The sequence below is a fragment of the Sebastes fasciatus genome, chromosome 17 (genome assembly GCF_043250625.1).
Source record: "Sebastes fasciatus isolate fSebFas1 chromosome 17, fSebFas1.pri, whole genome shotgun sequence".
In the NCBI taxonomy this organism is placed as follows: Eukaryota; Metazoa; Chordata; class Actinopteri; order Perciformes; family Sebastidae; genus Sebastes; species Sebastes fasciatus.
In genome coordinates, this window is record NC_133811.1 from 4,195,233 (window position 1) to 4,208,221 (window position 12,989).

At 39.4% G+C, this 12,989-nt stretch overlaps 1 protein-coding gene across 13 annotated transcripts in view; it reads left to right on the forward strand.

Annotated features, from left to right (window-relative positions):
* Positions 1-12,989, forward strand: part of pleca (plectin a) — a 165,368-nt gene that overhangs the window by 105,761 nt on the left and 46,618 nt on the right. For 9 of the 13 annotated variants that reach the window (XM_074614386.1, XM_074614384.1, XM_074614387.1 and 6 more), the window contains one exon: positions 12,771-12,832. In XM_074614386.1, coding sequence (XP_074470487.1) covers positions 12,771-12,832 — 62 coding nt within the window. Of the gene's footprint in view, positions 1-2,192; positions 2,593-8,116; positions 8,547-12,770; positions 12,833-12,989 lie in introns of those variants that run through there. The other 4 variants (XM_074614389.1, XM_074614392.1, XM_074614390.1 and 1 more) reach the window with 3 other exon arrangements.

Sequence of the window (12,989 nt, forward strand, 5' to 3'; positions counted from 1 at the left end):
TGTGCCCATGTTGAGGAGGCAGCAGCTCGGCTCTGATCTGTGTTTATGTCTGAGGGTGAAGGACCCGCCGCCGTGTCTCCTCGACACGCTTGGTGATAACGTCTGGATCACTCCTTTTAGGACAATTCTGGCACTAACTACTGCAAATATCTGAACACGTGCATCCTCCTTCAATCCAAGTTTTAATCATTTTAAACATTAAAGACACAACTGTAGTTTGATAGATTGCTTTAATTCAATTATTTAATTAATTAATTAATTGGTGAAGTCAGTTCTCTTACTCTTAAACACAGGCTATGTTTGCTGCTGCAACATTTGAATACTGTTCAATAGCAGATGGATGTATTAGTTTAGTTATCATTCCTACTTTAAATATCACTGTCAGAGATACAAACCTGATACCAAACTTTTAAATGTTTTGTGCAAAAGTAGAGGCATTTAAAGAAAAGCATGCTATATGTGTGCACAGATGAACACTGTCATGCAGTTGTTAGATCCGTGATCTTTACTCTCGCTAAATAATTCTTAAAATAAAAAAGCTAAATATCTGTGTTTTTGTAACCAACAGTTGAGAAAAATTGTTATTTGCAATTAGGGCTGTCAAACGATTAAAATAGTTAATCGCAAATTAATCCCACATTTTTTATCTGTTCAAAATGTCCCTTAAAGCGAGATTTGTCTAGTATTTAATACTCGTATCAACATGGGAGTGGGCAAATATGCTGCTTTATGCAAACGTATGTATATATTTATTATTGGAAATCAATCGACAACACAAAACGATGATAAATATTGTCCAGAAACCCTCACAGGTACTGCATTTAGCATAACAAATATGCTCAAATCATAACATGGCAAACTCAATATCCACAAGCAACAACAGCTGTCAGTGTGCTGACTTGACTATTACTTTAATAACCCATTTTCATTCACATATCTTGAGGTCAGAGGTCAAGGGACCCCTTTTGAAAATGGCCATGCCAGTTTTTCCTTGCCAAAATTGAGTGTAAGTTTAGAGCGTCACTCAACCTCCTTCACGACAAGCTAGTATGACATGTTTTTTACCAATGGATTCATCGGTTTTACTAGTTTCATATGCCAGTATCTTCACTCTTGCTTTAAAACTGAAATGCTACCACCTAAAAATCACAAATTGCATTAACGCGTTAAAGAAATTAGTGGAGTTAAAACTAATTTTCCGTTAACACATTATTATCACTTTAACTTTGACAGCTAGCTATTTATGTATTGGTGTTTATTGAAGTCAGTTCTCTTACTCTTAAACACAGGGTTTAAAATTTGCAGCTACATCAAATTGAATGAATTTCGGTGATTCCCTTTTACCGAACTTTTAAATGTTTTGTGCAAACAAAATGGCGAAAAATCAAACAATAGAGGCATTTAAAGGTCACAGATGCACACTATTATACAGTTACTGTATGTGTTAGATCTGTGATCTCTTGCTAATTTATTCTTAAAATAAAAAAATATATATGTGCTTTTGTAACCAACAGTTGAGAAAAATAACATTTATTTGCAATATTGTGGGTGCTTTGTACAGATGACTGTTACTTTTAAATTGAGTGAAGTAAGTTGCTGAAAAATCTCTTTGTTACTATTATTGTGTTTGAATTCCAGTCCTATGGCCAGATTTTACTTTGCAGGACATCAAATGGATTTAAAGTACTGGTCATGGTGGTTTGTATCCTGCCTTATCTTGAAAATAAGCCGATATAATAACTAGCTTGTGAATGTTTTTAAGTGGGCTGTTCTTTAATGCTGTGCAAAGAAATAGAGAACACAAGACGCCTATGTTGGAGTTATTTATGACCCTCAGCTGTTGTGCATGTGGAGGGGGGGGAACTGATAATTTATTACCCGCTGGCACACGATGCATATATGCGATCTGTTAAACGTGCACTAAGCCCTCTGTTAACAGTCACCGGTGAGACAATAGAGAGGAGCGTCTCTCACTGGTTGTGATCAAATCAAACGAGTCTTCCCAGAAGTTATTCTAGTTTCTGTTTTGCATTTAGGGGCCCGGGGGTTATGTAATGTGGGGAGAGGCAAAGACTAAAATAGGGATGTATCGTGTAGTCCTCATCAGCAGAGCAAACAGCCCTCCGGTCCGTTTCATTTCGGGGATGTCCCTCCCAGCCGCGCTTCAACGGCACTAATCGCTCTGTGAGCGCTCCGCTCTGTGGCGACAAACAGAGGAGGATGGAGCAGCGGAGAGCTCTCCGGTTCATCTCAGCAGACAGGACAGAAAGTGGGCCGGGCTTGTGACAAAGTGTCTGCAACCTGACACGACCCTCAGCGTTTCCAGTGTGTTCTCAGGGAAGTTTTGAGGGCTGGTTCCACTCACGAGAAATACGCGGGTCGGGGGGCGTTTACGGGAAAAGTCAGGCGCGCTGTTGTTGTGTTGGGTTTTTACGCGCAGCAACAAACACACAGCGGGGATGGCCGAAGTGGAGGATATGATGCGCGCTGCCGGGCTGGAGCACGGGATGATGTACCGACGAACTAATTACATCCATGAAATGAGCTGCGGACAAGTAGGCTCTCATCTGTACAGCCAGATGTGCTGCGCAGGTAGGTTCAGCCGCCGCGTCCATCTCTCAGCCGCCGCGTCCATCTCTCAGCGCACTGTAACAGGAGGATGGTCTGGTGGGGAGGGGGTCGATGGTGATGCTGTTAACCCTTTCCATGCCTCCACCCACAATACAACAAGCCCCGAGGGTCAAAAGAGTGGGCGTCTCCCAGCAAAGCTTTGTTATTGTTGTTCTTTTTTTGTATTATCGTTTTATTAACTTTTATTGCACTTTTATCGAAGTTGACATAAAGATAACATTGTGTATATGAGCCTTATCAGTGATGGCAATAACCTGGTTACCTCCCCTCCTACAGAGCAGATACTGTAATGAAGAGCTGAAACAACTGATCAATTATTTAACAACAGAAAATTAAGAGGCAATAATTTCAATAATCAATAAATTGTTCAAGTAATTTTATAATGGTTCCAGCTTCTCAAATGCAACTATTTTCTGATAATGATAATAAACCAATTGATTAATGGATTTAACAAGAAAATAATCATCGAATTCATCAATAATAAAAAAAAATGTTAGTTGCTATGTAAGGACAGAATCTGCCACAATAAAAAACTAAGTACTTGGTAAATAAATTATTTTAATTAATTAATTTAATTCATTATTAAATTCCATTAGATGTACCAAAAATAAAAAATAAATGTAGCCATTAATTAATTGATCAAATGTGGCATAAATTGATATTTCTGTTTTAATTCTTCTTTATTTATTTACCTTTGTATTAATCCCCCATATTTATCTATTAAATTTTCCCTTTTTTCTTTATTTTTATCAAGTTAAATGTATTTATTTATTTTTGCATTTATTTTGTATTCATTTAAAAATGTATCTTTTAAAGGAATAATAAATAGGTAATTGTTGACATTGATGGAAATGTTCCTAAATGTTTGTTTACCTACTCATTCTACCCTCTGAATGTGTCACAAAGATAATCTGTAATTTATCAGATCTTCTGTATTTGCGTGGACTCAGACATTTAACTGCTGTGAGAAATGCTTTTGCTCCTCCTAAACTAAGAGTCCTCCAGAGGTTTGGGGGCCAAAACCGCTCTTCTGTAAACAGTGCGCTGACGGACTCTGTGTGTTTTTGCTGTGTTGTCATGGCAACCACTCTCACACTCTCACAAATCACTCTTCCCACATTCATAATGACTGTCCATGAGCATAAGTCAACACCACGAAGCCCCAAGTGACCTTAGACTTTCTTAACAGTAGTCTGAACTGTGATTAGGGAGCAAAGAGGGTTGTCAGCTACTAGTTAAATTATCATAGCATATTCACTTTTGTCATGTGTTGTAGTGCAGCTGTTCCAACAGAAGAGGGAGACAAACCGTGTTGAGCAATAACCTCATCTTCTCTTTAATTGTCGCATCTGAAGATCATAAATCCAGCAATAATCTGGAGTCTTCATATTTCCATAACCGCAAGATTGTAAACACCACATGTGGCTAATTAGATGTTGTTTTTGAATGCATACTCCCTTAAAAATGGTGCTCCTATTCCAAAAGTGAATTGGAGTCATCAGCCCTGTGTAATTATGCAGAGAAAACATCATGTGGGCAACTTAGAGGACAACTAAATTCCTCAGTGTTGTTGCTTTTTGGGTTCTCTGAGTTCATTGTCCATCTGCATCTCACAGAGGTTTTTTTCCCCTCCTCTCCGCCCATCAGCACCTGTGTGTGTGTTGTGAAAAGGAACGCATTCCTCAAGGTTATAATAACAGACAGGGCTCTGTCTTATTTTGTAGTGGTGCATGCTTTCATGTCTTCTTCACTGCCAGCTCCAGGTTGGATCTGCCCCATAATGCCCTGGGGCTTTCATTCCTCAACCTTGGCAAAGTTCTTCCTCTGCACTGTCCAACTTTCATACGATCATCCCTCCATCGTAAACTCCCATCCAGACCTGCTAGCCAGATGATACGCGGCGTTAGGTAACATTCCTGTCCTCAGTGTGACTGACATCGCATGCTGTCACTTGCACAGATGAGCCGGCAGACAGTTTGTCGGGCTGGGGGTGGTGTTATCGCGGGGAGGCGGCTCCCCCCGTCTGTGAGGAGGGTGGGGGCGCGCCCCTCAGGAATGCATTGACTTTCATGCTTCTCACGCCAGAACTGTCATCATAAAAATCAGCTCTCAGGTTTATCTCCACATGTTATCGGTAACAGGGAAAGGAGAAATATCCACACAGTACTGCACTGTGTGCACCTACCAGGAGGTGGTTGATAAGACCACTTTCTTTAAAGCCACATAATTGCATCACATTAAAAGTGCTCGTGCCTCTTTGTTACCTTTTTAAATATTGTACAAGATTGGGTTTAAGTCAATAAATCAAAACTAATCTTACTGCAATGTCTGACTGTGTCAAGACTTCAGTCAGCTGAAATCAGCACAAATTTAACAGTTTGCATCCAGTGTTTTGGGAGCTGCACAACATGACAGCAATAGTTCAAATGCAGTTAGGCAAAGAGCACCAATTGTAAGTGAAATGTTTGAAATTAGCAGTTCATAAGCCTTTGGACAAATCTTTTTGTTATATAAACTTTCTGACCAACAATGTTGTGTTTTTTAAGGGCTGTCAAGTGATTCAAATATTGAATCGCGATTAATCGCATGATTGTCCATAGTTAATCAGGATTAATCCCAAATGAATCACACATTTTGTATCTGATCAAAATGTACCTTAAAGGAAGATTTGTCAAGTATTTAATACTCTTATCAACATGGGAGGGGGCAAATATGCTGCTTTATGCAAATGTATGTATATGTTTATTATTGTAAATCAATTAACAACACAAGACTTTGACAGATATTGTCCAGAAACCCTCACAGGTACTGCATTTAGCATAAAAAATATGCTCAAATCATAACATGGCAAACTCAATATCAATCTGACTTGACTCTGACTTTAATAACCCATTTTCATACACATATCTTGAGGTCAAAGGTCAAGGGACCCCTTTGAAAAATGTCCATGCCAGTTTTTCCTTGCCGAAATTTTGCACAAGTTTGGAGCGTTATTTAACCTCCTGTGCAACAAGCTAGTACGACATGGTTGGTACCAATGGATTCATTAGTTTCATATGATACCAGTATCTTTACTCTAGCTTTAAAACTGAGCCAGCTACAACCTATAAATCTAAGTTGTGTTAATGCGTTAAAGACATTAGTGGCGTTAAAGCGAATTTGCGTTAACGCGTTATTATTGCATTAACTTTGACAGCCCTACAAATAACTTCATTTTTCTCAACTGTTGGTTACAAAAGCACAGCTATTTAGCTTGGTTGGTACCAATGGATTCCTCAGGGTTTTTAGTTTCATACGACGTCAGTATCTTCAGTCTAGCCTTTAACTGAGCCCACTACAGCCTAAAAATCTCAAGTTACGTTCATGTGTTAAAGAAATTAGTGGCGTTAAAAAGACTTTGCGTTAACGAGTTATCGCATTAACTTTGACAGCCCTATTGTTTTAACATACATTATCCTTGGCTGATTCTAGAGCTACTAAAGAATGTGTGACTGCTCTCTGTCCTTGGTTACTGACAGTCAAAATGTACATCCTAGGGTTTAATTTACAGCACACAGCCTATAGTGTCAGGTTGAGGTCTGCAGCTTCCACCTCTCATGTCCCGACAAGCCACATGCCTGTGTAGGAATCAAAAAAATCTCTCTCCTTCACTCTGTCTTATGTCAGTATCTGCACGGAATATTGATATCCCCAAGGGTGAAAGGTGTTCCAGGTATTTAGGTGCTACGGGACATGAATGTGTTTGAGTGGAGGTGCTAGTTCAGAGCTCCTGAATGCCTCACTTGCAAAAAGAAGTGTTTCTTTCAGAGACTATTTATGCAGCTAAACAGACGGACGGAAGTTTTATTGCATGATAAAAGATGCAGATGTAACAATCCTCCTTTTCTTTCACCACTCATGCACATAGACACACTGTCCACTCAATCCACATGAAGCCACAATAGCTGCCTTGTGTCTGGGATAATTGTCTGCAGCGGTGTGGTTACTCTGTTAAGAGTGAAAGCCAACTGGTTACTGGCCCAACAGAGCAACTTATTCAAGATTGGAAATTCATCTAAGAAAAATAAGTCCAAGCCAAATGCTTCAAATAAAATGGTAGTTTCACAGGTTGTTCTCATTAGAGAGTTTTAAATGCTTCTATTCTTCCTGCTGCTGGATTCTCTCCTGTAGACCAACCCCCCCCCCCCCCACCCCCTCCAAAACAAACGTCTGCTGTCTCCCTCATGTACGGAAACTAACCACTCGGTGCCAGTTTCCCCATAATTGTGTCCCGATAGAGGAGGTTTCTTCTTGTGATTGTACCATGTCGAGAAATGGCTGAGGACTGTTTCCACTGCCTGGTCTCCTCTCTGTGTTGAGGAACAGGCTTTTCATTGAGACTCTGTGGTGTTGTGTGCCTTCGACCACACACTGGTGACTGACTGCTAGCCTGCGCATGTGGGGTTCAGCTGCGGTTAACAAGCTCCACTAGACCGTTTATGCCCCCCTTTATCCAGAATAGTGGTCTGTGCAGACTTTTTGACAAACAAGTTTAACGCCATAGTTAGTTTGCGTTTTTTTTGTACCGTCCCTCCTAAGTTGACCCGAGTTAAAGCTGAGCCTGACCTCTGACTTTTCTCTGAAGATTAGTCTCCCATAACTCTTGGCATCGTTATTGTTGGCAGTTTTTGCTGATGCTCTTGTTAAAAGTGACTGGAAGTAGCATACAGAAGATTTTACATGTATAGTAAAATATCATTGACTATATTTTGCTTATACTTTACATTTACCTTCTTCCAGACAACATTTAATTTGCATGTATTTGTTTTACGATTTGAAAAACAGCTTTCAGAGACTTGCAGCCTGCTTGAAATCGCTGTGAACATGCATTTGCTTTTATGTTTTGGTAAAAAAACAGGAAAGCAGGAATCGTTTAAATATTATCTTGCATTCAAGGACCAGATTTGAGAGAAGTTTTAAAAAAGCATTACACTCACAACAAGCTCCGTTGCTAGAAAATAAAATGTGAAAAAGGATGTTTTTTTTTGGTTGGTTGATTGTGGTTTGTCAGCTGAAATCATGGCTGTCAGACTGTCCTTGAACAACCTTGAAATTAATCTAAAATTGATGCATTGGAAAATGTTTGTCAGTAATATAAGATATTTGCAACATAGAAAAAGAAACCCTTTTTGGTCTTTGGCTCCTCCTGCTCCTAATGCTTAGGATGGCTCAAATACAGATGTTACATTTTATGTATGTACCTGTCCTGTATGTATATGACGAACGCAATAAAGTTTACGTTTTTGAAGTTTAAGTTGGCCGCTTGTCGTATCCAAAGTGACTAAAAACCTGTACAGCTGTAAAATAAACTCGGTGCAGAGGTCGTTTTGGTTGGGTGCTCACTCAGCGAGGGTCTTTGGTGAGGTGTGGTTCGGTGGGTGGGGTCGGAGGGTGTACAGTACTTAACAGGGCTGGGCCAGGGGGGAGAATCCTCCCTCTCTTTCCACAGATCACTGTGTGGTGAATGACAGCTTCTGACATTGTAGCCCGCAGGCAGGCATTTTGCAAGAGCTGGTGAAAAAAAAAAAAAAAATTGGAGCACAGAATGTCAGAGACAGCAAAGGGAGGAAAAAAGGGAGTAAGACTTGTGTTCAGGAACTGAATCAGTGGCTTGAAACACACCCACTTAACTACAGGATACCACACTGTGAAGCAGCATTGCAGGGCAAGGCCATAAAGAGAAGTCTCATAAAGTAGACGACATCGCCTCTCAACCTGCAGAGGCTTCTGATTTGTTGTCGATCACGGAGATAAGGCCAGCATGGCGATGGATCGGAGATTCAGGAACTACTCCTCTGACAGTGTTGGTAGTGACGGGGTCTTTGTAGAGGAGTCCTACTACCAGGGGATGCTCAAGGCCATGGATAGCAGGAAAGGTAGAGCTTGTCATCTTTACATTGATTCAGTAGTGCTGGCATGGAGAGATCTTTGTATTTTCTCTGCAGTGTAATTCTTTGATTGAGAAGTATAGCTCTGTTTTGACTTTTCTTCTCGGCTCATTGTTGAATCCATCGCACCAGGTTGAAATTCTTTGTTATTCTGTGAAGAAATGCTATAATGTAGTTTAATGTCTGATCTGCTTTTGGCGACTCTGCTGTGGTCTCCTGCCTCTCTTTTATCAAACGGGCCACACCCCTTCATGTGTCACGGCTTTCCTCTTTTTATTGGTCAGCTGTGCTGACACCCATTTTGAGATGAGGACTGATCTTTGCAGCTCAGAAGAAAGGCCGCCTGTTAGAAAGACAGAAGAACTTCCAAATAACTTAAGCAAAATGACGAACTGTTGCATCTCTTTTTTTGTAGTTGAAGAAGTTCAAAACACCATGAATGTCTTCTGATGCAGTTATCGGATGCATTAACCTGTTTTTTTTCCCTGTGCTTAAAACTAAATTATAAAAAGATAAACTTGTTGTCTCATCCAGTGTGACACTCCACAATACAGCCGCGTTATTCAGTAACGGAGCGACAGAATGATTTGCCGATACCTCACAGCCATACCGCCATGAACAAACAGTAATCTTTCAGGAGATTTGATATCTCTCTTCTCCATCTTAGAAGTTTCTTTGAATCAGCGGATGAAAGGAAACATCCACAGCTCTGTTTGCTGCTTCAGGCTACAAATGTCAGTCAAGCAAGCAGATTATTTGTAAAGAGGGATTTGCAAATGTTTCTGTCATTTGTTTCACTGGTTTGAGTTTCGGAATGTTTAAGTGTCTGTCTGACCTTGATTCCTGACATTGTATGTGATGGCGTGAAGAAAACAACAGTGTCCTGAGCAGCTGGAATAACAGTTGAAATTGTTCAACATTCATGATGAAATTAAACCGTATACTTTCTTTGCTTTTGAGGTTTATTTCACTTCTGTGCTTACAGTCACAAGCGCGTTTGTGAGTCACCGACATAACGGCACCCTGACGCGGGCGTTGGCACCACGGGATGTCGACCTCTTTGGTTTCTCTGTTCCCTCCTCATCTGATCGCTGCGTCTGTTGCCTGAGCTTTGATCACAGTTCTTATCCAGATAATGTAATCAAGCTCCTCACACTGGGTGGCTGAAAATACAAACATAATGTTTCACTGTCCCCTCAGATTTAAAAAAAGCTACAACAGTCACACTGTGTCGAATCCAGACTTGTTTAGTTGCATCCCACCGGCCTCTGTGACCTTTGACAACCACTCTCATCACTTATTGAAGCACCAGGTGAAGAGGTGAAAGTGTTCCTGTGGTATTTATCCCTCCAGAGTTGCTGCATGGTTGAAAAAAAAAGAAAATAGGGAAAACATTGCACAACGTACAGTCTACTGTACAGTACCTGCTGGTATGTGAGAGCTCTGTTTGTAATAATCAGACAGTGAAATCAAAACCAAAACAGCACCAGTTCTGCAAGGTGAAACATGTTCCTGTAGAGGTGCTAATCTGGGGGAAGTTAGAGGTAGTTTACTGGTGTATCACCTGACAAGCACGACACTGTTTTTTCCTTTGTTGTTTTGACGGACCGAATTTGTACCACCATGAGAGGGAGAACTCAACTGTACAGTCACTTTCTGTGTCACCTGAAGCATCTTCTGCAGTCTCTGTTGACATCACATGTTCTGGTTTATGGCACAAATATTTATCAGATGGAAAAAGTGATGTTTCCCTGAAGGGCCTCATCAGATGTGGAACCATAACTGTGGTTTTTGGATGTTTTTAGCTCATTAGATACAAAATATGTTTACATCTTCTGAAGCATTGGTTCCCAACTAATTGGTCAGGACCCGACTGAGGGGTCACAAATTAAATCTTGTGGGATGACCAAGGATGGGAAAGCAGAAAAAAAAGTTCAGTTTTTAAATGATTTTTGCTCCAATTTCCGCTTCATTTGACTGGCCTCTAAAAATTATTAAATCAACCAATCTGAGAAGTAGAAGTTATCCTTTGGCTAACTGTTCCCAACTGGTAGATATATACAATCTGTGACGATGGGAAACAAGTAGGCTATGCTCCCTTTGAAGAAGTCATATACCAAAAAGTTTGGGAATCATTCTTCTATATTTTCTGTAGTTTGAATTCTTCCGGGCAGCCACTGATTTCCATTCATTCACCATGTGAACAAAATCAATTAGCAGAGTCTTATGGGTAGGTAATCAACCTATGTGAGCATTATAATTTGTGTTTAGACTCTTTAAAAGAGCAATGAAGTTTTTATTCTTAAGATTATTCAGAATGAAAAAAAAAAATTATATTCTAAATAAATCAAATATAAATCAAATAAAACCACACAACCAAAACAATAAATAAAATGGACTCTCAGGCTCTTTTAATCAGAATGTGCAATGACCAAGTCTTATAATGGTAGGGAAAACCCTTCTGTTTATTCTGGCATCAATTTGCTAAAATGTTGGTGACATTCTTATGGAAACAAACACGCATTTAAACACAACAGGCAATATCCAGGTCATGGCTATATATTGTACGATAAGTAGATAACGTAAAAATGATCCAGGTCATGTCCAAATATCGTAAACATTGAGGTCATGTCCATATATCGTGCGATAAGTTGATAATGTAAAAATTATCCAGGTCATGTCCATATATCGTACGATAAGTTGATAACGAAAAAATGATCCAGGTCATGTCCATATATCGTAAAAACGATTGAGGTCATGTCCATATATCGTACGATAAGTCGATAACGTAAAAATGATCCAGGTCATGTCCATATATCGTACGATAAGTTGATAACGAAAAAATTATCCAGGTCATGTCCATATATCGTACGATAAGTTGATAACGAAAAAATGATCCAGGTCATGTCCATATATCGTACGATAAGTCGATAATGAAAAAATTATCCAGGTCATGTCCATATATCGTACAATAAGTCGATAACGTAAAAATTATCCAGGTCATGTCCATATATCGTACAATAAGTCGATAACGTAAAAATGATCCAGGTCATGTCCATATATCGTAAAAACAATTGGTCATATCCATATATCGTACGATAAGTCGATAACGTAAAAATTATCCAGGTCACGTCCATATATCGTACGTTATGTCGATAACGTAAAAATGATCCAGGTCACGTCCATATATCGTACGTTATGTCAACGTAAAAATGATCCAGGTCACGTCCATATATCGTACGTTATGTCAACGTAAAAATGATCCAGGTCACGTCCATATATCGTACGTTATGTCGATAACGTAAAAATGATCCAGGTCACGTCCATATATCGTACGTTATGTCGATAACGTAAAAATGATCCAGGTCACGTCCATATATCGTACGTTATGTCGATAACGTAAAAATGATCCAGGTCATGTCCATATATCGTACGTTAAATCGATAATGTAAAAATGATCCAGGTCAAGTCCATATATCGTACGTTATGTCGATAACGTAAAAATGATCCAGGTAATGTCCATATATCGTACGTTAAATCGATAATGTAAAAATGATCCAGGTCAAGTCCATATATCGTACGTTATGTCGATAATGTAAAAATGATCCAGGTCAAGTCCATATATCGTACGTTATGTCGATAACGTAAAAATGATCCAGGTCATGTCCATATATCGTACGTTAAATCGATAATGTAAAAATGATCCAGGTCAAGTCCATATATCGTACGTTATGTCGATAATGTAAAAATGATCCAGGTCAAGTCCATATATCGTAAAAACGATTGAGGTCATGTCCATGTATGGTACGATAAGTGGATCAATGTTAAAATGATCGGGGGCATGCCCATATATCGTACGATTAGTCGATGACGTAATTATTGTGACAGGCCAAGTTGTGTTATTGTTGTATGGCAATCAAATATTTCAATTTCAAGTCATTATTAAATGCACCAGCCAATAAAATTTTCAGATCCAGATCGGTAGATCAAGATTTCTGTCTCTGTTAGATGATTTTCATAGCATGCTGACATTAAATGAAACAATAGGTTTTGCTGGAAGGTTAGATGTTTATTAGCCAGTATGTTCTGGACATTTTTTTCTGTTATGTTTCTGTTAGGTATATATGATTTGTACTTAATAGGGTAAAACAACAACTCTTGCTTCGACACATTAAATTAAACTGAGCTTCTGTTTGATCCGTCTCTCCACAGATGAACGGGACCGAGTTCAGAAAAAGACCTTCACAAAATGGGTCAACAAGCACCTGATGAAGGTAAGATCCCACTTCAGCAACTCATGTCCCACCTGGTTACACTTGCTTAAATTACACAGAAATGTTCCCTTAGGAGATAATGGACTGTCTGATCTAACCGAGTCTCACTGCTGGAAGCAACAACAGATAAACTGGAAACTGAACACAAAGCAAAATC